This window comes from Arabidopsis thaliana, chromosome 2, assembly GCF_000001735.4.
Source record: "Arabidopsis thaliana chromosome 2, partial sequence".
Lineage (NCBI taxonomy): Eukaryota > Viridiplantae > Streptophyta > Magnoliopsida > Brassicales > Brassicaceae > Arabidopsis > Arabidopsis thaliana.
This window is the reverse complement of record NC_003071.7, coordinates 1955937-1980612: the sequence shown is the minus strand read 5'-3', so window position 1 is coordinate 1980612 and position 24676 is coordinate 1955937. Positions and strand designations below refer to the sequence as shown.

The 24676-nt window shown below is 34.4% G+C and overlaps 5 protein-coding genes and 1 pseudogene across 12 annotated transcripts; 2 read left to right on the top strand and 4 right to left on the bottom strand.

Annotated features, from left to right (window-relative positions):
* Positions 1-2059: 2059 nt before the first annotated feature.
* Positions 2060-3695, bottom strand: AT2G05410 (MATH domain/coiled-coil protein; the record flags this gene model as incomplete). 2 transcript variants are annotated; one of them, NM_126564.2, is made up of 5 exons in its annotated part: positions 2060-2476; positions 2636-2859; positions 2967-3130; positions 3230-3427; positions 3617-3695. In NM_126564.2, 3 exons carry the CDS (start codon positions 3121-3123, stop codon positions 2060-2062), a joined length of 798 nt encoding a protein of 265 aa, NP_178609.1. The 2 variants fall into 2 exon arrangements, with proteins under 2 accessions (NP_178609.1, NP_001323718.1); NM_001335281.1 differs by lacking the exon at positions 3617-3695 and having other exon boundaries at positions 3303-3409.
* A 347-nt stretch (positions 3696-4042) lies between these two features.
* AT2G05400 (Ubiquitin-specific protease family C19-related protein) lies at positions 4043-5727 on the bottom strand. 3 transcript variants are annotated; one of them, NM_001124802.2, is made up of 4 exons: positions 5432-5725; positions 5179-5339; positions 4866-5089; positions 4121-4684 (listed from the first exon to the last, which is right to left on the bottom strand). In NM_001124802.2, the coding sequence occupies exons 3-4, from the start codon at positions 5037-5039 to the stop codon at positions 4274-4276; spliced, it is 585 nt and encodes a 194-aa protein (NP_001118274.1). In that variant the 5' UTR covers positions 5040-5089; positions 5179-5339; positions 5432-5725; the 3' UTR covers positions 4121-4273. The 3 variants fall into 3 exon arrangements, with proteins under 3 accessions (NP_178608.2, NP_001118274.1, NP_001323545.1); NM_126563.3 differs by having other exon boundaries at positions 4043-4684; positions 5179-5727; NM_001335280.1 differs by having other exon boundaries at positions 4866-5339.
* A 159-nt stretch (positions 5728-5886) lies between these two features.
* On the bottom strand, positions 5887-9904 carry AT2G05390 (annotated as a pseudogene; the record flags this gene model as incomplete). The annotated part of the gene is made up of 1 exon: positions 5887-9904.
* Positions 9905-12470: 2566 nt separating this feature from the next.
* Positions 12471-14003, bottom strand: GRP3S (glycine-rich protein 3 short isoform). Of its 3 annotated transcripts, NM_001124801.1 has the most exons (3): positions 13690-13797; positions 12978-13070; positions 12576-12935 (listed from the first exon to the last, which is right to left on the bottom strand). In NM_001124801.1, the coding sequence occupies exons 1-3, from the start codon at positions 13760-13762 to the stop codon at positions 12793-12795; spliced, it is 309 nt and encodes a 102-aa protein (NP_001118273.1). In that variant the 5' UTR covers positions 13763-13797; the 3' UTR covers positions 12576-12792. The 3 variants fall into 3 exon arrangements, with proteins under 3 accessions (NP_001324794.1, NP_001118273.1, NP_565325.1); NM_001335279.1 differs by having other exon boundaries at positions 12471-13070; positions 13690-14003; NM_126561.4 differs by having other exon boundaries at positions 12576-13070; positions 13690-13807.
* A 4769-nt stretch (positions 14004-18772) lies between these two features.
* On the top strand, positions 18773-20200 carry AT2G05370 (RNA-dependent RNA polymerase-like protein; the record flags this gene model as incomplete). Of its 2 annotated transcripts, none has more annotated exons than NM_001161024.1 (3): positions 18773-18793; positions 18979-19036; positions 19166-20198. In NM_001161024.1, the coding sequence occupies one exon, from the start codon at positions 19170-19172 to the stop codon at positions 19599-19601; it is 432 nt and encodes a 143-aa protein (NP_001154496.1). The 2 variants fall into 2 exon arrangements, with proteins under 2 accessions (NP_001154496.1, NP_178605.1); NM_126560.1 differs by lacking the exons at positions 18773-18793; positions 18979-19036 and having other exon boundaries at positions 19188-19565; positions 19678-19908; positions 20174-20200.
* Positions 20201-21309: 1109 nt separating this feature from the next.
* On the top strand, positions 21310-24498 carry AT2G05360 (F-box associated ubiquitination effector family protein; the record flags this gene model as incomplete). The annotated part of the gene is made up of 5 exons (NM_126559.1): positions 21310-21767; positions 22022-22205; positions 23310-23519; positions 23736-23804; positions 24343-24498. 5 exons carry the CDS (start codon positions 21310-21312, stop codon positions 24496-24498), a joined length of 1077 nt encoding a protein of 358 aa, NP_178604.1.
* Positions 24499-24676: the final 178 nt, after the last annotated feature.

Sequence of the window (24676 nt, the reverse complement as noted above, 5' to 3'; positions counted from 1 at the left end):
TTCAGAATATTTGGTAGGAGAATAGAAAGAATGATATTTCGTAACAAGTTAGAATTAGTAGGAAAGTGGTAAAAAAAAAAATGGTAGGAAATTGGAGAGAAATATTGGTAGGTAAATGGTAAGGGGGTCTTACCACTTACCTACGAAATTTCCTACGTGGTTTCTACGAGAATTATTTCGTAGGACATTCCTTATCGAATTTCCTACAAAAAAATGTTTAATACGGGACATTTCCTACTAACATCTTTCGTAGAAAATTGGTAGGAAACGCTTATTTCCTATGAAAATCCTACCATTTATGCTGTAGGATTCTTGTCGTGAGTAAAGCATATATAGATAACATATAGATAACAATAACCTTGTAGTATAGAGAGTTATTCAGAAAAAATTGTTTTACTAAAGTTAGAGAAAATTTAGCGTGTCTTCTCCATCCAATAGACAATCCAATAGACAAAGATTCAATATCCGGAACAAGTAGAAACAGAGACCAACTATTAGCCTTATTATATCCTAATTTATGTTCTTACCCATTTGCAGCCATCTACGACGAATTTATCTGAATAAATCGATGCGGCTTGCAAAGAAAACGAATCTCTTATCACCCACGTAATCGTCGTATCAACTTTTGTCTCCATTAATTGACCTCAATTATGACTTCTACATACAATGTTTTCATTACAAGTTACCAAAATAAATTCGTTAATTAATAAACAAAACCAAATAAAGATTAAGATTCCACTATGGAACATCATTCTAAACCGTATTTTCTTTACAAATTAATGACCATGTACCACGTTTGAGAAACTGAACATAGTCAAGGAAATAAAAAAAGTTGAACGATGTAAAGAATCAATTAAGCCACAACTTTACCTCAGTGAGGTCGAAAGAAAGAGACAGGGACGATATACTGAAAGAATTAAGCCACAACTTTAAAGGCGTCCAAGCTTAGATTAGGAATAAATCTAAGCTTCAACTAAAATAATTTGGCAAAAATGATATTTGGTAAATATATAAAAATTTCAGAATATTTGGTAGGAGAATAGAAAGAATGATATTTCATAACGAGTTAGAATTCGTAGGAAATTGGTAAAAAAAAAAATGGTAGAAAATTGAAGAGAAATATTGGTAAATAAATGGTAAGGGGATCCCACCACTTTCCTACGAGATTTTCTACGAGAATTATTAACTAATGTGCGGTATTTTACTAATGTGAGGCATTTTACTTCTTCTCGTTGGATCCCAACTCTACTCACGTACTCTAATCCTTTATAAACATGTAATGAATAACAATAGTGTCTCGCATTAGTAAAATGCCTCACATTAGTAAAATGTCAGCCCTTTGTTCATTGTAGTATTTGTTATAATCAATCTTTTTTAGAAAATTGGTAAAACAAAATGGTAGAAAATTGGAGAGAAATATTGATAAGTAAATGATAATGGGGTCTTACCACTTTCCTACGAGATTTCCTATGTGGTTTCTACGAGAATTATTTCGTAGAACATTCTTTACGAATTGTTTACCAAAAACTGTTTAATACAGGACATTCCATACTAATATTTTTCGTAAAAAATTGGTATGAAACGCTTATTTCCTACAAAAAATCCTACCATTCATGATGTAGAATTCTTGTCGTGAGTAAAGCATATATAGATAACAATAACCTTTTAGTATATAGAGTAAGATTTGACCTAGAGTAAGTCTCAACGAAATTTTGCAAGAAAAGTATTTGACTTTTCCTAAATTATTTTTAAAACATTGGCATTCCCAAAATAACAAAAATGACCCATAACCTAGTCGTTATTGAAGGACGTTTATTTGACCTAATATTGAAACATAACGTTTCATTGTTTCTTCACTCTCAACAAGTGTTTTTCATTAATCCTCAATTTATCAAAGGAGAAGAATGTGTTGATAGGTCAGCACCAAAATTTTAAAGAAAAAATATAGAAACATCCTATATCAAAACGTTTCCACATCAAAAGAGAGATAAAACATCAAAAAGCAAGCAAAGAACACATACCAAAACCTAAATCTAAGTGCCCAAGAACTCTCAAGTCATCAGACATTATTGTCAATGTCATCGTACAAAGAGAGAGGTTCTCTAGCTGCTAACAACTCTTCTTTCTCCTTACTTATCTGATCTTCAATGTCTAAGCACCTCTTCTTAAATGGCTGAAGCTGTTCGTCCATTTCTCTCAGCCGGACCAAACAAGACTCTTCTTTCTTCTTCTTTTCCTTTAATTCATCAAGTTTCTTCTCCAACCAATCCAACTTAAGCCCTGTTTCTATCAAATATGCCAGTGCAACACCTGCATCAGAGAGACCATCATTGGAGAGTTCTTGAGGCGATTGACACAGCGTTTCGGTTAAACTCAGGAGGAGATTCATGCACGCAGTCTTCAAATATGGATTTTTAAGACGAAATTTTGATACAATATCTAGGTTTTTTTCAAACAAACGCTTCACAGAATCTACCTGCGTGTGAAAACGATATATAAAGTAAAACCACAATATATAAAGAAACTGAATAACACAATGAGAAACTATCAAGTTGTTCAAAACTGTATATCACATCTTGTGGTTGAATTTTCTACAAACCAACAAAAACTGTTGTATGTTTCCTTAGTTTCTTACCTGTGAAGGAAGAACTTGAAACCCATTGACATCTATGGTTTTCATTATTGGTGAAGATTCCTTTGATACATCTAATTTCCCTACAACTTCAAGAACCTCTATCTTAGCAACAACTTTGAGTTCTCCATTTACCAGAAATCCCATTTTGGCGTTAAGTTCGGTGTGGGTAATCATTACTGGAAACCCCCAGGTAAAAGCCTTTTGAACAAACCAGTGCTGAGTCACTGCAAAATCACAAAACATATTGTTAATATCAATGTTTACAAATTGACACAGAAACATAAAACTAACATGAACCATAAAGTAGCTAGCAAGTATAGAAAATAATAACCTTTTCGTTGAGAGAGTTTTTCTGAACCTTGATTTACTAAACTAAAAGAAACTTTAGCGTGTCTTCGCCATCCAGTAGGTAAAGATTCGTTATCAGGAACGTTTAGAAACAGAGAAAAACTATCATGAGCTTTGTTAATTCCCTTGGGGTAGGCCATAATACGCCTGCAAACAAAAAAAAAACAATCATAAAAGATTATCCTGTAGGTTAAATTCATCTTTTTTGAAGAAGAGATCTATTCCAACGTGTCTGAAACTCAGCACCTTAAACTCGGAGATTTACTACTGGGCCAACAACCCGTTGGTTAAAACAAATAAAAACAGTCTATCTACTTGCCACTTGCAGCCACCAACAACGAATATGTCGGAATAAATTGGTGCAGATTGCAAAGAAGAGAAATTTTTAATCACCCAAGTAATCGTCGTATCAACTGTTGTCTCCATTGATCTCAATGATGACTCCTACACACAAATTTTGTACATCGAAAAGTTAAAGAACAATCTCGAGAAACAAAACAAAAACAAAGATTAATATTTCGCTATGGAACACAGAATTTATTTCTCTCTTTACACGTTACTACGTCTGAGAAACTAAACATAGTCAAGGAAAAAAAAACTTGTAGAACGATTAAAAATTATTTTAGTATTTACTTCTCAGAGTTTTGGTCGAAAGACAGACAGGGACGAAGTACTGAAACAGTGCAGCCACAACTTTTAAGCTTTCAAGTTTAGATTAGGAATAGGAAGACTAGGGTTAATAAGATTTGACATAAAAGTCTATAAGAAAATTTGCAAGAAAAGCATTGGACTTTCCCTAAATTATTTTTAAGACAATGACCTTCACAAAATAATAAAAATGACCCTAATCATTATATAATATTCCCTCTGTTCCTTAATACTTGATTTTCTAGAAAAACACATATATTAAGAAAACATATTATAAATTGATTATAAATTGATTACTTTTTGTACTTTACATTTTTTTTATAATTTTAAACCAATGATATTTAATTATTTATCTTGAAGTCTGATATTAATCAATAATAATCAATTAATATTACATAGAAAACCTAAAAATATTTATATGACATAATATTGAAACATCAAACATAACGTTTCATTCTTTTTTCATTCTCTATAACAATTTTTCACTAATCCACAATTTATTAAAGGAGAAGGAGAGTAATGATAGTTCTGCACCGCAATATTATAGAAAAATCCTAAATCAAGACATTGTCACATCACGAGAGATAAAACATTAAAACACAAGCAAAACATAAATCCAAGTGCCCAAGAACTCAAAAATAATCAGACAACATTGTCATCGTTCAAGGAGAGAGGAGCTCTTGCAGCTAGCAACTCTGCCTTCTTCTTATCTATCTGAGCTTCCAGGTCTAAGTACTTCTTCTTCAATGGCTTAACATGTTCGTCCATGTCTTGTATCTCGGCCAAACAAGCCTCTTCTTTCTTTTTCTTTTCCTTTACTTCATTAAGTTTCTTCTCCAACCAATCCAACTCAAACCCTGCTTCTCTCAAATATGCCAATGCAGCGCCTGCATCAGAGAGATCATCATTGGAGAGTTCTTGAGGAGATTGACATATCGTTTGGGTTAAACTCAAGAGGACATTCATGTACGCCGTCTTTAGGTATGGATTCTTTGGACGGAATTTTGATGCAATATCTAGATGTCTTTCAAATAAAGACTTCGCATATTCTACCTGCCAGTGGAAAGGAGACATAAAAATTAAACCATTGCATAATTAAATCTTGTACATATATAAAGAAACTGAGCAAAAAATGAGAAACTCTTAAATTATGATTTTGTTTTCTTATTCTTGTTTCAAAACGCAAAATGTAAAACAATAAAAAAGTGTTTTCCTTAAATATATTTTTTTTTACCTGTGAAGGAAGAACTTGAAATCCATTGACATCTATGGTTTCAATTACTGGTGAAGATTCCTCTGATACATCTAATTTTCCTACAACTTCAAGAACCTCTACCTTGGCAACAACGGTGAGTTCTCCGTTCCTCAGAAGTCCCTCTTCCGCATGAAGTTCAGTGAGGCTGATCATTTCTGTAAACCCCCAGTCAGGAGCATTCTTATCAAACCACTGCTGAGTCTCTGCAGAATCACAAAACATATTTTATCTCTGAACAAAACCAGAAAATATGACATGAGGTATACTCTTAGCAAGCATAGAGACCAATAACCTTTAAGTTTGGAGAGTTTTTCCGAAATTTTATTTACTAAAGTAAAAGAAAATTTTGTGTGGCTTCTTCATCCAATAGGTAAAGATTCTTTATCAGGAACGTCGAGATACAGAGAAAGATAATCAGCCTTATTATATCCCTTGGGGAAGGCCTGACAACGCCTGCAAGCAAAAACAAAAGAAAGCAATCAAAGAATATTATCTGTAAACCGTAGATTAGACGAAAAATATTAGAAAACAATTTATCTTCTTACCATCTGCAGCCACCAACAACGAATATATCAGAATATATTGTTGCAGATTGCAGAGAAGAGAAATTTTTAATCACCCAAGTAATCTCCTTCTCAACTTTATTTTCCATTGATCACGATGATGACTCCAACACACAAGTTTTTTAACTCGAAAAAGTCTAAGAACAATCTTGATAAACAAAAGCAAACACAAACTGAAGTTTAGCCACAACTTTAAAGATTTGAATACTTAGATCAAATATAAAAGCACTCCTTTTATTAGCTTTGAAAATAACTCAAAACAAAGCTTTCAATCTCTCTCTCAAATCTCTTAAGGTTTACCACAACTTTGGCAACTCTTATATAGGAGAGGGATGATAACAAACACAATAGAATAAGATGTAGATAACTCCTAACATATCTTTAGATTACTCCTAAAGATTTATCTTAATCCTATTTTAAAACATAACTTTTATTCCCTAATTTATTGACTTCATGCTTATCCCAACAAACTCCCCTTTAAGCTTGAAGTCATCTTCCAACACACACTGAACTCCTACTAGTTCTCTCATCTCTCTGAACTTAATCCTTCCAAGTGGCTTGGTTAGAATGTCAGCTCTTTGCTCAACTCCGGGAACATGATCCACTTCGACTAAGTTATTCTCAACACATTCTCTTATGAAATGATACCTTCGATGAATATGTTTACTCCTACCATGAAAGACAAGATTCTTAGTAAGAGCAATCGCCGACTTGTTATCCACTCGAATCATCACCTTCTCACTTGTTGTCCCACACACTTCTGCGAATAGGTCTTGTAACCATATGGCTTGCTTGGCTGCTTCAGTAGCTGCCATGAACTCCGCTTCACAAGATGAAAGAGCCACTACTTGTTGTTTTTGTGAACACCATGTAATGGGACATTGATGAAGATAGAAGATATGACCGGCAGTGCTTTTTCCATCATCCAAATCCGCACTATGACTACTATCACTATAGCCTACTAATCCGCTCTTGAATCCTCTCTTGAGGTACAGACCATGAGACATAGTTCCTTTGAGATACCTTAGAACTTGCTTCAGTGCGTTTCCATGTGATTCCCTCGGTTGTTGTAGATACCTGCTTAGTACACCAACGCAATAAGAGAGATCCGGCCGAGTATGCACTATGTATCTCAGACATCCAATCATTCTTCTGTAGTCTCTTTCGGTGATGCACTTCTCTTCTTGTGCTTTGCAGAGCTCTAATCCTGCTGCCATTGGTATTAAGACCGGGTTGCAGTTACTCATTCCAGCTTCTTCTATAATTTTCATTGCATACCTCTCTTGTCTTAATATGATGCCATTCTTTCTATGGAGAACTTCAATGCCAAGGTAGTACGTGAGCTGTCCCAGATCACTCATTTCGAATTTTCCAGCCATATCTTTCTTGAAACAGAGTATTAGATCCAAGCTAGAGCCTGTCACAAGTAAATCATCAACATAAATAGCCACAATGAGAAGCTTCTTTTCTTCTTGTCTTCTGTACACTGATGGTTCTTTAGAACACTTTACAAAATTCAGTTCTTGAAGAATTTTGTTCAGCTTAGTGTTCCAAGCACGAGGTGCTTGTTTTAAACCATAAAGAGCCTTGTGTAATTTGTAGACTTTCCCTTCATTGTCTTTATTTGTGAAGCCCTCAGGTTGTGTAACATAAACATCTTCTCTTAGTTCCCCATGGAGAAAAGCGGTCTTGACGTCTAAGTGATGTACTTCCCATCCGTTTGATGCTGCTAAGGCAATGATGACTCGAATTGTTTCAATACGAGCTACATGAGCAAATACTTCATCGTAGTCAATACCATGCCTCTGAACATAACCCTTTGCTACTAACCTTGCCTTGTACTTGTTTATGCTGCCATCTGAATTTCGCTTGATCTTAAAAACCCATTTTAACCCTATGACTTTTCTTCTAACTGGAAGATCAATTAAGCTCCAAGTTTTGTTCTTCTCTATTGACAGGATCTCTTCTTTGCAAGCATCTCTCCATTCTTTCAACTTGTTTGCTTCTTTAAAATCCCATGGTTCATCATTAATTGCCAATAGAACTTGTTCGCCTTCGATCTCTGCCATTAAGACATAATCGTCCAAATAATTTGGTTTTCCAACTTGTCTTGTTGATCTTCTTAATGTTGGCAGAGGAGTAGCATGTGAGGGTTGTGTTTCTTCAGCATCAATCTGTTCTTGTTCATTGTGTTCGTTTTCTCCTTCTTCTTCGTGACTGTTCTCACTTTCTTCTCCGTTTTTTTCTGTTTCTATATCATCACTTTCTTGAATTCCATTGTTTCCAAATTCTCCTAAGGTAAGTGAGAATGTTCCAGAGATGTCCCGAGTTTCAGAATCTGAATTGTTCCACTTCTAGCTCATGTTTTCATCAAAGTACACATCTCTGCTTACGATAATTTTGCGGTTAGTTGGATCAAGAAGACGATATGCTTTGGAGCCTGGTTCAGTTCCAAGATAAACAAGCATCTTTGACCTATCATCAAGCTTTCTCAAATGTGGACCTTCAATCTTGGCATAACCAATACATCCAAATACACGTAAGTGTTCTACATTCGGCTTTCTTTGCTTAAAAACTTCATATGGTGTTTGGTTCTGCAAAGATCTTGTTCCTACTCTGTTGATGATATAGGTTGAGTGCCTTACTGCTTCTCCCCACAAATAGTTAGGCATTTTCATGTGCTTCAAGATGCTTCTTGTCATACCTAGCAACGTTCTATTTCTCCTTTCAACAACTCCATTCTGCTGTGGTGTGTATGGAGCGGTTAAGTGTCTGTTGATGCCTTCTTTTGCACAGAAATCTTGAAATTCTTGAGAGACAAACTCTCCTCCTTTATCTGTTCTGAAGGTTTTGATCTTAACTCCACTTTCTTGTTCAACTTTAGTCTTGAAATCTCTGAATTTTTCAAATGCCTCACTCTTCTCCTTCAATAGCATAGACCACATGTAACGAGTGTGATCATCGATCAGCACGAGTATGTATCTTTTCTTAGCAGTTGTAGATTGTGTTATCGGACCACAAAGATCACCATGAACAAGTTCCAATACTTGTGATGCTCGATAAGTAGTTGCTTTAGGGAATGGCTGCCTTGCTTGTTTTCCAAGGAGGCATGAACCACACGTCTCTTTCTCCTTTGGAATATTAGAGATTCCGATAACCAATTCCTTTCTTACCATAGCTTGGATTGTGTCAAAGTTAATGTCCAAGACGTGCGTGCCATTTAGTTGACTCACTTGCTGCTTCGAGTTGTAAGCACTTCACGTTTTCAACATTTAAATCGACTTTGTAAAGTCTGTTTCTGGAGCGTGTTGCTCTTAGTAACAGACACCCTTCACGATCATGCAACGTTAATTGATCATCCTTCATTCTAACATCACAGCCTGCTTCAGTGGCTTGTCCCAAACTAATGATATTGCTTTTTAGATCCGGTATAAAGTAGACATCAGTCAATGTCTTGCGTATTCCTCCTTTGGTGATGAGCACAATTGAACCTTTCCCTTTTATGTCAATACGAGAATCATCACCGAATCTCACCTTTCCTGTGATCATCTCATTCAACTTGGAGAACCACTGAAGATTACCTGTCATATGGTTACTCGCACCATTATCCAAATACCAGCTATTATCTGAGCAAGCTTCAAACTCCTTTGGCTTCACGCTTCTCTCATTCAAATAAACCACCTCATGCATCATAAGCGACTCAATTTCATCATCATCTTCATTGTTTTGTTGTTGTTCTTGCGCTTTAATAAGTTTGAGCAAACGATCTAGACATTCAGATGCATAATGTCCTGTTTTATCACATCTATAACAGATGACTTTACTCTTGTCCCTTTGTTGATAACCATATCCTCCACGTCCTCTGCCAGAAGAACGACCTCGACCTCTACCTCTTCCTCCTCTTGTATCATAAGATGATTCTGAATTTGCATACATGAGTTTACCCTGTTCCTCCGGTGAATCATCCTCATCACAAACCCGATCTTCATATGTTTTCATCCTTCCTACTATATCTTCAAATCCGGTTGTGTTGAGATCGAGAATCTGCTCTAATGCTGCAATGATATGTATATACTTCTTTCGTGGCAAGCTTTTCAGAAATTTTTTCACAATCTTTGACTCTTCTATTTCTTCTCCAAGAGATTCTGATTTCGTAGAAATCTCAGATATTCTCCCTACAAACTCATCGATTGTCTCATTATCTTTCATATTTAGTCTATCAAACTCTGCCATAAGAGTTTGTAGCTTTGCTTCTTTTACCCTTTCAGCACCGAGGTTCCTTGTCTTGATGGCTTCCCACATGGCTTTAGAGGTCTTGTGTTTTCCGACTTGTAAGATAGTTGATTCGGGTACGGATTGAAATAAAAGAGCTCGAGCCATATCATTCTTCTCCATGTCATCTGATCCAGGATCGATTGTTTCCCAAACTTTATGCACTCGGAGAGTAGCCTCCATCCTCATAGTCCACACCGTGTAATTAGCGTTGTTCAGCATGGGACAATGAATGGATGATGACCCCCCCCCCCCCTTCTTTAGGTTTGTTGCTTGCAGCAACAATTTCACTCATATTCGAAAAAGAAAAATTGAAACCTAGGTTATGCTCTGATACCAAATAAAGATTTGAATACTTAGATCAAATATAAAAGCACTCCTTTTATTAGCTTTGAAAATAACTCAAAACAAAGCTTTCAATCTCTCTCTCAAATCTCTTAAGGTTTACCACAACTTTGGCAACTCTTATATAGGAGAGGGATGATAACAAACACAATAGAATAAGATGTAGATAACTCCTAACATATCTTTAGATTACTCCTAAAGATTTATCTTAATCCTATTTTAAAACATAACTTTTATTCCCTAATTTATTGACTTCATGCTTATCCCAACAAACTCCCCTTTAGGCATCCAAGTTTGGATTAGGAGGACTAGGGGAATGCAAAACGTTTCGGCTCCTCATATCTCATAGGGTTAATAACACTTGACTTTTTAGGGAATAACATTTGATTTTCCCGAAACAATTTTGTCAAAAGTGACCCTAGTCATTTTTTTTTTATTTTTTTATTTTCGTCAAAAGACCCTAGTCAGTAACAATTTAAAACCATTTATTTAACCTAAAAATGGAACACAACGACTATATGGTTCAATATAAACCTTTTGTCACCATTGATCCCAATCTACACACAAGATTTGTCAATCGAAAACTCAAAGAACAATCTCGAGAGACGAGCAAAAAAACAAAATTCCAATATAGAACATTATTGTTAACAGCTTTATTTATTGTAGGTTACCATGTTTGAGAAACTGAACACAGTCAAGAAAATAAAAAAGTAGAACGATTAAAAATATTTTGTTAAGTTTTAAGTATTTACCTCTCTGAGTGAGGTGGAAAGAAAGAGACAGGAATGAACTGAAAAAGTTAAGCTACAACTTTAAAGGCTTCCAAGTTTGGATTAGGAAGACTAGAGAAAGCTCTAGAGAAATGCAAAACGCTTCGGTGACTCATATAGTCATATCCCGTAGGGTTAATAAAATTGATTTTAAGTCTAAACTAATAAACAACTTAGGGAAGAATATTTGATTTCTCAATTATTTTTAAAAGACGTTAAAACAAAAAAAAGACTCTAAAAACATATATCTAGATCATAGATATAATCAGTAAAAATCAAGGTATATCACATCTACGAATAAAAATAAACCAATATGACATTTTGCTGACATCCTTGATAATATATTCAATATCTATTTTAGAGGGGTATATATTAGAACAAAATCAACTATATTTTATTAAAAAATAGAGTTGTCTCTAAAATAAAGAAAAAAATAAATAGAGGTGAACATTGGAGATGATCTAAGACTATAACTGGAGATACAATGTTTTATTTCGTAATAGTGAAAAGCCTTTTAACCCCAAATGTCCTTCGTTTTTAGAGAGACATACTAATATACTATACATAGTACTTTTGTCCCTGAGAATTATAAAATGCATCGCATTAGGTGAAATATCTTTCGAGGTTTGGTGCGAAGATAATGTTCTTTCAGCATGTAAAAGAAAGTATGTTTTATTAACAACAATATAATAGGACCAGTACTTGAGACTTGTACGTAGTTGTTGTTGGGAGGCATTAAATGCCAAGAGACAAAAGGCGGTGAAACTCTCTAAACCTCCAAAGAATATCTAAAAGCAAAACCCTACACAATGAGTTTCTATACCTTTGAGTAGAACCGTCAAATGGTCATCTGACCATGGGCTAAGCCCAGTCCACAACATTATGGACAGTCCATGGTCGGCCCGTAAAGAAAACGGGTTAAATGGTCTAAAGACCAATTATGTCCACGGGTTTAATGGGCTAGCCCACACGGTCTATGGTTGGCCCATCAAGTTTCTCAACACATCAATTTTCTTCTCTTCTCTTCTCTCTCCCTCGGCGACGAAGCTCCCTCTCTCTCTTTCTCGCTTCGACCTCTCTCTCAACTCCTACTCCGGTTAGTTCTACTAGAATATGAATCTGTTGATTAGCAAATAATATTCAGACATTTTTTAATTCCCAAATCTAAGCTTAACTCTTTTGATGAACTTATTTTCTATGTATCTCCTCAAGTTTGTCACTTTATGACTTATTTTTTACAGTTTTAAGTACCATCTAATCATATTTGTAAGAGGAAGCTAAGTTCTTATCTTTTCTTATGAAAATGCATTGTATTCAAGCAACATTAAGTTATGGGCTGACCATGGGCTGACCATTGGACATGGTCCTTAATGGTCTTGGACAAATTTTCAGACCATTGTCCAATAAGGACCATCCATTAAAACCCATTAAAACTAATGGTCCAATTGGACATGACCATTGGGCTTTGGACAACCCAATTGACACTTCTAGCTTTGAGCGCTATAGATCTTGTAAGAGATTCTTTATAATACTACGTACTTTATATTTAGTGAACTTTGTAACTATTGTGCATGTCAAAATTCGATAGAGTCTCTAACTATCTAGTAATCTTTTCTTTTAAGAAAAAGCATTTTCCTTGCCCAGCCTGTTTAAATCTTCTTCTTTTTTGTACATCTTTTATCTTTCCTTAGGCCAGTACTAAAAAAGAATTAATAGGGTCACATAAAACCAAAAGAGAATAACTTCAACTAGAAACAACTTTATTATGCAAACATCGCAAATAACAACTTAAATAAACACAAAGGCATTACATTATGAAACTTTATTCCGATAGTTTCTCCTCTTAAACTTAAGGCACTTCATTACAAACGTAAGTGTATTGTCATATCACATACACACGTAAGTGTATATATAAATGAAATCGTACACTCATGGTGGTTGATATATTATGTAGATTTAGTGACCAGACTGAGTCTGAACCGCTTCTCCGGCATATGAACAACACCTTGAGCAGCCATGGTAACCTTTGTAGCAGCAGCCGTGGCGGCAGTAACTTCCCCCTCCTCCTTGTCGCCCACCGCCTCCTTGGTATCGTCCTCCTCCTCCTTGGTATCCTCCCCCTCCGTGGCCACCATGGCCGCCTCCTCCTTGGTATCTTCCTCCTCCATTGTCACCGAATCCACCACCATGTTGTTCAGGTTTCACAGTTTCCTCACTCTCTGACTTCACCGTGCCTGTCCAAAACACCACAGTATATCAAAGATATACTTTAGCTCTTGCAATTGTGCACTACTTAATATCTATTTAAAAATAAATTTCTATTAAATTTCAGATCTGTAAATTCTTTTTAAATAAGTTAAAACGTTAGATATAAGATACATATAAAATTTGTGCAAACCATAAATAATGGAGATTGTTTGATATATACGAGTAACACGGATTCATGTTTTGACTTAAGTGTCTTTTCTTACGAGTCTTTTGACTTAGCAAGTCCTAATAATTGACCATGGTTCAAACCAACTTTCTAGATTTAAAACTGTTGAGAGATCAACCGAAAATGAATTAAGATCGCTAAGACCAAGATTACGAGATTGAGAATTATTTATGGGAATATATCATCCATATTATTAGAAAAAGAAACGTAATTACTTTCACTGCTAAACATATATACAAGTTTCTATTTGTATTTGTTTTAGTTTGAGATATATATGTATATTTCCACTTCTGTATAAGTGAATATATTTTGTAACTACTATTGACGAAATAGTTTGAAAATATCTAATATCGGTACGTTAGTTTAGGTTTAATTAGCCTTGGATGTATGAAGTAGACTGAAATATATATAACACGTACCCGCGGCAGCCATTTCTGAGACGATGAAAAGAAATGCAAAGAGACCCAAAAGAAGCAAAGTCTTGGAAGCCATTTTCTTACAAATACTGCTTAAAACTTGTGATGAATAATATGTCCCCATGCATGCTCTCTATTTATAATGAAAATGAGGACGAGGGAATGAGAAAAGTCAAATAAACTAATCCACAGTCGAAAGAATTTTAGTAATAAAAGAAAATGTTAAAAGGGAAGTAATGTATCACAATATAGAAAAAAACAAAGTGGTAAGGAGATAAGTATCAAAGTATGTATACGGTGTCGGGTCCCGTATGGGTGGTCGTTGGATTTACTGTGAATAAGTTTGAAACACCATAAATAGCACAAACCCCACAAGTGTTTTAGATCTTTTCTTATCTACGTCATCACACACGTATAGCGATCTATTATTGGATGATCAAGTAATTATATATTCTTTAATTGTAGTAATTTTCTCTTCTTTATTATTTGGACGTAGTCTATCCTTTTCTAGGTTTAGAGAGGTCAATTGTCTTCATAATGGGAGATAGTAGATGGTATCTTTGGGTTGGCTAAGTGCACCATTGATAAATCTCTTTTGCAGGAGATTCAGGAGAAGATGTTTCATTTTTTTTTTTTTTTTTTTTTTTTTTTTTTTAGAAGATGTTTCTTAGGTTTCAAGACTATTTGTTTCTCTTGAATGATTGTCCTCTTTCGATTTTGGTTTGATATTTCTTGCTTTGTATTTCTAGTTATATTTTTAGTTCATTTCTTTAGGACTTTAGTTTTCGAAGAAATTTCTTTTTTCGTTGGCTTTGTTTCTGCGGACATTTTCGTCATCCGTCGGTTTTTCCCTCGTTTGAGAGTTTGTATTTCACCATACTTCCTCAACAAGTTTCTCTAATATAATTCAGTTGACAAAAAAAAATCGTCTGTTTATTATCTTTTAAAGATTTTGTCAAAAATCGCAAGCGATAGATTTTAAACAGCTGGATAAAGACAAAACTATATGCACTGAAAGTAGATCATAGAGGAGCTATACAAAGTAGCTACTAAGGACTAATTAAATTTTTAAGAACTTGGAAAATTGCTTGGCTACAGTTAACACAAGGTGGTTGTGATCAAAGTACCTTAAGACCACTCTCTCAAATAAGAGATCGTCATTAGTATTTAAGGGTCGAATCTCACAAATCTTTTTTGTTCACACGTAAAGTTAAAATCTAGAAATGAAACTAAATCAAGTAATTATATAAAAAAAAAAGTAATTGTATATCAAAAGACAAAAGCATATTAAATTGATGTAAGATTCAGATGTTTAAAACGTCGGATTTCAGAAATTCTCAGGAAATAGACAAATAATAGTTCTAGCAGTTAATTAGGATTGTTATTGCACTATTCTAGAACTACAAACCTCAATTCTATAATCAATCAACTCTTGTTGCATGGACTAAGTATGCTTAATTGTATTGACCCCACTTTATATGTAGATCCCTAGAACTAAGCAAACATTATAATCCGGTTTGATAAGTTCAGCTAAGTATCTAAATCAGACCTATCCTCATTTAGCTAATTAAGCCCATCTAGTTCCGGCAATAAGATGCCTCTCGAATCTTACCTATTAACTTAGGATCAAGTTCTAGTTAGGTACTCTAGAACTAGCATTAAAAACAATCAAAGATAAAGAACTATAAATATAAATCTTAACAGGTTATCGATATACTAATTCATCTAAATCCCTAATGAAAAACACTAAACCCAGCTAGGGGATTACTCAAACATGATCATCGAAACATAAAACATGTTTGTATAAGATTGCATATAAGAAATCAAAAGAAGAATAGAGTTTAGGAAAAGATCTTTTCTCTACAAGGTTTTGAAATCTCTCAAGAACTCTCCAAAAATCTCCTTGAATTGTAGGGCAAAAGTAGAAGACCTAAAAATAAAGCTTTGGTCTAAACAATGACCTTTTAAAATATATTATATGTTCTCAAAAACGTGCAGGGACTAATTCTGTAAATAGAAAAATCTTTAGGTGTAAATTCTGGGATCTTCAAATCTTTAAACCGTTAGACTCTTGTTGCGCCACAAACCGTGTCGATCAACACCATGGAAGTGTCGGTATGATGCCTTTGTCAGACTCCAAATTCGTCTTTTAGCTTAACTCCTTCCGTTTTTCTCCAAAATGCTTTATTAGTTTCAATCCAATCCCGGTCATAGAAATAGCTGAAAAGACTCTAAAAAGACTCTAGAAATAACAAAAAGACTCTAATACCTATACCTAGATCGTAGCTGACAGCAGTGAAAATTGAGGTACTGTATATCAACTCTTCAGACTTAGCTTTTCCTTGGCCAAAACACAAAAATCGAATTCGTGGAAGAAGTTCAAAAACGCAGGAACTCCCAATTTCTCTAGCCGATTACCTTGATCATTCAAACCAAATTCATATGCTTAACAGTTCTAATTAAATCATAACTACCATGTAATTATTCGCATGCATTCACATCATCCTAAATTTTAAACCAAATTCTACAACTATATCTAATAGGCTTTCATTGCTAGGACTCATCAATAAAGTTAATATTCAAGAACTTTTTAGACTCATTCCCATACAAAACCATGTTAAGTCGACCATTTTCATAGTTTTGGTATTCTTTTTCTCCCCAACAATTATTCTTTTTACGGATTTAGACAAAGTAGTACTCTCATCATTGGAAAGATATCCTCAGCATTCTTCCAACCTTTGTATAATCATTCCTTCTTAAGTAAAATACTTGGTTCATCGGACATTATTCTCACCCTTTTACTCTAAAGAAAATCATTTCATTCAGTTTTTATAAGGAAGAAAAATACCATTATCTTTTTCACTATGGCCTCATTATCAGGTATGAACAAGGAGTCAACCTCTACAAATACTAACCTTACTGAAGAGGTAAAAGGAAAAGCAGAAAAATTAGCTCCAGCCTTAATGGATTATGTTGGAAACGTGGATGTCCTCTAGTCTATATCGGTTTGCCATCCGGATATCACATTAGTCTAGGAATTGACTCTGCAGCATTAGTAACTTAGGCAATAGACTTGAGCAAAAGATCATTATTCCCAACAATTTTTTGACTCAATAAAACGTTCTTTTTAAAACTCAAAAAAAAACATTATTAGTAACCGCCTCCCTCAAAATTAAACAACAATGTCCCCAATCGCATTCAAAACTGAAATTAGCAGAAAAAAATAAACGAAAATGAAAATGAAAATAAAATAAATTATATATATGAAAGTTGGCCAACACTCTCCATATGAGTGACACATCATCACAGAAGAAAATGACATGTGTCATTCTACATTAGTTAAATTAACAAACTAGCAAAAATAATTGAGAAAAAAATCAAAAGTTTTTTGTTGTGTTAAATTCTCTATTAATCTCACTCTTAAATGAATTTTCTAAAAATAATCAATAAATAAAAAAATCATAATAATGTACCAAGCACTACTTTCATTCTTTTCTACTTCTTTTATTAATTTTTTTTTATCAATAGTCATTAACCCATAATGACTAAAATTTTACTTGTGTTGCAGTTTAGATGTTTGCTACCTAACCTCATATTAATTTAGTAATTTTAGTTGGATATTTTTTTTTATTATTACGTTTTGTGAATTTGATTTATCATATGACCTTTTTTATGTACATTTCACGTAATAGTCATCCAAAACATTAGACATACCAAAAAAACAACAACATAAGACTCTATATGACTATATGGTAGGGATGAGAATTACACTGTTGACTTAAATTACTAGCATATCATGATGTGATTGTGTACTAGATGACGAGAGAATATATGGAATAAAGAATTGTTTGTTACAATTAAGTTAGCCAAGTTTCAAAACACATAAGTAATATAACTACATACATTGTATCGGTATATCATATATTGTTGTAGTATGTGATCATGATAGTGAAATATTAGAATAATAAATATATAAATATACATATTATAGTAGAATTGATATTTCGAGTTATACATGAATCTAATTATAAAAAATAATAATTATATTAAATAGATGAATTTATCAAAATTAACATCAAAATCAATAAAAAACCATAATCATATTTTTCCGACAATTTTAAAAACAAAAACCCATGCGTAGCATGGGTGTTCATCTAGTATCTTATAAAAGGCTTTTAAACATCTCATAAAACGTATTACTTATACAATAAAAGCTTATAAAATACAAACATCTTATAAAAAGCTTTTAAACATTTGATAAAAGGTTTATAAACTTCTTATAAAAGCTTATAAACATCTTATAAACATATCATAAACATCTGAGCATTCCAATAAATGATATACTGTATGTATCAAATTGGAGCGTATATGAGAAATCAAACATCTGATAAAACGTATTACAATGAAAGCTTATCAAATTTGTAATATTTTTTTAACAGAATCTTGTAAAAGCTTATAAAGTCTTAAAAATATTTTGTTAAAAAAGCTTTTTTATTAACACGATATAATAACTTACACAGCGGTAACTCTGGAGAAGACGGAGATAGCGATGAAAATAGAAAAATAATCGTCCCTCCGTTCCTAATTAATCTAATTTATACACTTTTCACACATATTAAAAGAACACATCAAAAATCCATTAAAAATGTTTTGGTTTTTGTAATTTACAATTTTCAATAATTCTAAACCAATCATATTCAATTGTTCTTTTTGAAAACTACAATTTATCAATAATTAAGAGTGCATTGAAAACTTAAAAATTGTATCGTTTTGAAACAAATTTTTTTCTAGAAATTGGATTAATAAGGAACAGAACAAAGATAACAATCAAACAAAGAAAAATAGCAAAGATACGTTTTTAATCGTCCGATACGTTTTTAAGTCTGTTCGTTTAATGTTTAATTGTAATTTGTTCTTGCCCATTTGGGCTTTAATGAAATTAAAGTTTGTTGGGACAAAAAAACTTTTTTCGGAAACAGACATCATTCTTGAATTTCGCCCCAATACTGCTCTTTCTCTTTTCCAAGCAGAAAAAGGGAATTCGCTGCTCTTCTCTCCTCTGGTTCTAAGCGACGCTCATCATTCACCTGTATCAAACATAAACAAGGTATGTCTCTTAATTCTCCCATATCATCTCATCTCATATCTTTGTGTTCATTTGCTTGCTGTTTTGTGCTTATGTAGTTGTTTCAGATGTTCTGATGCTATGATGTTAATCGTATTCTCATTTTCATGATTTAGCTGAAAAATGAGAAGTTCATTTGATTTGCTTTCTGTTCTGTGCTTATGCAGATTATTGATTAACCAATTAAGCGACGCTCATCATTCACCTATATCTGACATAAACAAGGTATGTCTCTTAATTCTCCCATCTCATCTCATATCTTTGTGTTCATTTGCTTGATGTTCTGTGCTTATACAGTTGTTTCAGATGTTCTGATGCTATGATGTGAATCGTATTCTCATTTTCATGATTCAGGAGAATGGAGTCAGAGGGAAACATGAAGAACTTGGTTGTGTCACAAGTAACCATAAGTGGGTTTGGGGAGTCAACTAAAACAAAAGAACTTACAGATTATCTTGAAAACAAAGTAGGACTACTCGTTTGGCGATGCAGATTAAAAACTTCTTGGACTCCTCATGGGTCTTATCCTAATTTTGAGATCATAGACACTTCAAACATCCCCAAATTTGATTGTTACGAGAGAGTGGTGCCTCATGCATTTGTCCATTGCGATGCCCATAAATCTTTAATGGATGCTGCAGAGCAATCCAAACTCATCCTCGGTGGCCAGCCATTAAAATTCAGCTTGTCGTCTGAGAACCCATATACACTTAACCCATATAAGTTGACTGGTGTTTCGCTTGAGATTGGGACGGTTTCGCAGGATGACTTTTTTTTGTTTCTCATATAAGTTGGAGTTATTGGTGAGAGACATACAAACAGTCAAGCAGTATAGAACTTTTGTTGGTTTTGTGCTTGTTTTGCAGCTTGCCTCATCACCCCGTGTCTGGTACAGAACAGCTGATGATGATATCTACGAAACTTCGGCTGTCGATCTCTTGGATGATAATGACCCTTGGATCCGCACCACTGATTTTACACAATCTGGGGCAATTCGTCGATGCCTTGGGTATCGAGTGTTCATATCTCCTCGGGATCACAATAAATGGACAAAAGTCTTAGATTATCTAAAGACACAAAGGGTGAACACGGAGCATGTGAGGTGGCGGACCTACGTTCAAAGTAGAGGTGCAACTTACCCCGGTTAAATTTAAAAACCTTTCTTTAATAGATCATTTGCCTAAGGGGGTGAACTTTTTTTCCGGGATTACATGTGTCTATGATGTTTTTGGGTGAACACATGTGTGGTTTTAGGTATGTTTTTTTACATGTTCTAACATGTTCTCGGGCAGGTTGATGGTTCTTTTTGGTATGTTTTTGAGGAAACACTTATGACTTTTCAACTTCAAGTGTTTTCCACAGAAAGATGTGATGGACTTTTGGTATTGAATATAAAGATAGCTATCATGAATGAGAAATCCTTTGTTGATAAGGCTCTTTGTATTTTTTTTTTGGTTATGCTTCTAGAAAAAATGTCTTTCTTACATATCTTACATAGCTTCTTAGTCAAACATAGAAAAGAACAAATATATATACATGCCAAAGTTTTGTTAGTGATCAAGTCTTTATACGCTTTACAAACCTTTATAAGTTTTTATAAGGCTTTCTAACCTTTATGACTTTGTAAAGTTTTATAAGGCCGACGTTGTTGGCATCATTCTCTAATCTGAGAGATGCTCGACAATTTTACCTTGTGTTCGGTTTTTCCTATTTTAAAAATCTTATGGTCTGTTTGCTCATGTTAAGGTTTTATATATAGAGTTGTGACAAATGTAAGTTTTAATAACTTAATTATACCAGCCTTCTTATATTTTTTTTATTACAAGCCAGGATCATCCAGTTATAACGTAAAGCTGGTACCGTTCACAACTTCTTTTATCAGATGTGTCTGCCATTGTAATTATTGGATTTGTGAAGGACGCAAAACATCATGTTGATGTTCAAGGCTTTAATGTCTACCACAAAAATCGGCTCTCCATACTAGGCTTTTGATTTTCAAGAGAAATAGTGGATTACACGAAATCCTTGTTCTAATTTATTAACAAGCCTTGGGTTACACGAAATCCCTTCTAGGATACGACAATCAAAGTACTCTCTCTTGTTCTAGGCAAAGATACAAGACAAACAAATAGACTTTCTAGTGTTTGTTTTTGTGTTTCACCAAAGAATATCTCAATCCTTTGGTCTTGTGAATCTCTGTTTTTTCTCTCTGTTTTTTTCTCTTCTATGCCTTTTTGATGCAAAGAGACAGAGTTATATAATGGCCAACGATCTCCACGTACGTTTGCAACCGTACGTTTAGTCATAACTGTAATTCCAACAGTTGCCTTGGTTTATAAGTAACCATTGACGAACAGTTTTCTCGGTTAATATGATAACCATTGGTTCACTTAAATCACCGAAATTGGGATTGATCTCTCTTCGGGATCGTATCACTCTGTTTTCTTTTCTCTTCCAATTCTATTTTATTTTTCTTTATCACATCAAACCAAAAGGACATGAGTTCTCCGGTGATGAATCAAGACATGATCCAAGAAGTTCTTTCTTATCTCCCGGCTTCAAAAAATGGAAAATTCAGGCTCCTGAATAAAGAGTGCAACAAGAGAAGCTACGAGTCATGGTTTCTCAATCTCAATTTCTATAGAACCAACTATATCTCCGGATACTTCCTAGAAAGCTACAAAGGAGGATACACAATTGATACCAGTTTTGTCCATGAGAGGAGAGATTTGGAAAACAAAGGAGTCTCCATCGATTTTCTGCCACAGGGAGAGAGAAAGATCAAAGCTTGTGATGCAAGTCATGGGATATTGCTTTGTGTTAATGATACAGGACTAATACCTGAATACATAGTCTGCAAACCAACCACAAAACAGTATCATATCATACCAACCCCAAAATTGTGTAGCCGTGATAAGTCACTCGGTATAACGGTAACTGGATTGGAGCCTTTCCGGTATAAAGTATTCAGGCTTTTTAACACGCCGATATGAATCCTTTCAGTACTTTTGCGTGAGAAGTTTTTGATTCCGATTCGTTTATGTGGAAGAGGTTAAAAAATCTGCGTCTACCAAGAACAGACCGTTTAATTCTTTCAAACCTGGTACAAGCTTCGGGGTTCTTGCATTGGAGATCATGGAACAACAAGGTGATCCGATTCTGTCTCAAAACCGAAACTTGGTCTTTCGTACGTATCCCCAACTTTGGTAGTTTCCCAGAGTTGGTCAGATACGAAGGGAAGCTAGGTGTTATTCTTCACTGGATAAACAAAGATCAAGAAGATGTTCACGGATTATGGGTTTTAAAGAGCAGTTGTGGAAAGGCGTGGATAAAAGTGAAAGATATTAAAAGCATTGGATTAGGTCAGATTGTGTGGACTCCAAGCAACGACGACGTAATGCTTTCTAGTTGGGATCGTTTTTGTCTTTACAACCTAAACACAGAGACGTTGAACTTAGTGCATACAAGGAAGGATTTTGCCTCTTACGTTTGTTTCCCGTTTTGTTCTGATTACGAGAAAGTTGATCTGGACGAAAGAAGAAATGGACCGACAAATGAAAACTAGTCAACAAGGTTATAGGAACATTTAATTTTGTTATATGGTTTGTGCTTCTTAAAAGCTTATGTATGAAAAACCATTCATTGTTTTATACTTTTATGAATATCTTCTTTTTTTATCACTGTACTGAACTTACAACTCTGCTAAGGTTACAAGTGAAACTTTTTTTTTTTTTTTTGATAAGAATGTAAATATCATTTCGAGAAATGAAAGGTTCAGGAATTACAAAGTAAATCCTAAAAACATGGTTCCATGCCAAAAAAAGTTAAAAAACATGGAAGCATACACATTCGAGGATCCATTCATCACTAAATCCTTAAGCGGTGAAGCTTTAGGCAAGGCTATGAACTTAACTCGATAGAAAAGACTTCCCTAAGCAAAACATGGCTAGAAACAATAGCAATAAGGGAAAGAGAGATCTTCAGACTGACTAAAAAGCGTAGCGGAAGTCCCTTCAACGTAAGCCCAAACCTAAAAAGGGGCGGAGCAACAGAAGCTAAAGGTGGCAAGCAATGCTATCCTCTACCGACATCCCCAATCAGTAGCATGGACAAAGCAACTTCTTATCCTCCAAAAGTCATACTAACACCACCAAAACACAATGAAACAATCCCAGAAAACCTCGACCAAATTGAAGCTTCAAAAGCCATAAAATCATTTACTTAGCTGATGAAAGAAGAGCAACAGCTTCGGTGGAAGTAAACCAAGGCAGCAAAGAACCCAAACATCGAGTAGTATAGCAAACAAGTTCGACGTAACTGGAGATGCATGGACATGCCATCGAATCTGCAACGCAAGGCAGCCCAAACCTGCAACACGCAGAGACAGCTACTCCTTCCAGCCGAAACTCACAAGAAACCAACACGCACAATAGGTCTCAGACAAAATCAAGTCAACAGCTCACTTGCCTCACTTTGACTTGGGAGATGGCATGAATAGCGAGGTTACTTGGCGAACCAAGGAAGCAAGAGAAGTCGGCTCTTGAAAGAAGGCCACACAAACAACAACATTCTCCAAGTCGGCATAGTACAAGTCGGCATAGTACAAGTTTGTCGACTACAAATCTGCTTACAAGAAGTTTGCTTTTGCCTTTATGAACTACTTCAGACTACAACTCTGCTAAGGTTACAAGTCAAAAGCAAAATTCTTGTAAGCAGATTTGTAGTCGACAAACTCATACTATGCTGACTTGTAACCTTAGCAAAGTTGTAGTCTGATATATTGTTCACGGCAGACTTATACAGAAGTCTGTCAATACAAGTCTGCAAAAGCCTACTTCATAAGTCTGTTGGATTAGTGCGTTTCACAAGTCTGCTGCAGAAGTATGGCTGAGATAGACTCAATACTGCCGCCCTTTACCTCCAGACTGGCCCCTCCATAACGAACATGCAACACTTCTTCTTCCCTCTAGGCTCTCTCATACATCATGCTAAGGTAATCAATTGATTCATACTTCTTCCCTCAAGTCTGCACAAGCCTGCTTCATAAGTCTGTTGGATTAGTGCGCTTCACAAGTCTGCTGCGGAAGTATGGCTGAGATAGACTCAATACTGACACCATTTACCTCCAGACTGGCCACTCCATAACGAACATGCAACACTTCTCACAGATTTAGTTTTAGTTACGACAGATATATATGATTTGACATATTATTTTTCCCGCGACAGATTTGTTTTCTGTAGACTCCACAGACTTTCTAACAATTACAGTAGAAACTCTATAAATTAATAATGTTAGGACTATGAAATTTTATTAATTTATAGTGATATTAATTTATCCTATAAATTAATATTTATTAATTTATCGTATAAATTAATATTTATTAATTTATAAAAATATTTACGTAAAATACAATACTATATTTTTTAAAAAATGTTTGTTAATTTAATTTTCTATATGCTTTGTTGTTTGCATATATAATTATGTCAGATTTTTGTTTTTCTTTGACTTCTTTAATTTATTTTTCGGCAAGATATTGTGTCGGTATATCTACGACATTAACGTGAACGTAAACACAAACATGAAGCTTAATCTAATTTCTCTTTACACAAATCTTAGCAATGCTTTCTCAAATAAAAGATTTTACAAAATCAACTATGACGGATCAAATACGCAAATAGTTATGTGACTACAACATAGATCATACCAGTTGTATTTTAAAAAGAGTTGTAATTGTAGCTTGAACAAAAATTTCATATAAAAATTAGTCTTAAAATATATACTTAAGATTTATGATTATTAATTTATAATATTATTGGGACTATAATTTTACATAGGAATTTCAAAAAAATTATTATCTTATCGAT

Excerpts from the sequence above, each read along its gene's own strand:
- AT2G05400 (NM_001335280.1), bottom strand. The coding sequence starts at position 5,108 with ATGTTTTGTGATTCTGCAGAGACTCAGCAGTGGTTTGATAAGAATGCT. Across the intron at positions 4,685-4,865 it reads TTCAAGTTCTTCCTTCACAG|GTAGAATATGCGAAGTCTTT; the intron begins GTAAAAAAAAAT and ends TTCCACTGGCAG.
- GRP3S (NM_001335279.1), bottom strand. The coding sequence starts at position 13,810 with ATGGGGACATATTATTCATCACAAGTTTTAAGCAGTATTTGTAAGAAA. Across the intron at positions 13,071-13,689 it reads CTCAGAAATGGCTGCCGCGG|GCACGGTGAAGTCAGAGAGT; the intron begins GTACGTGTTATA and ends TGTTTTGGACAG.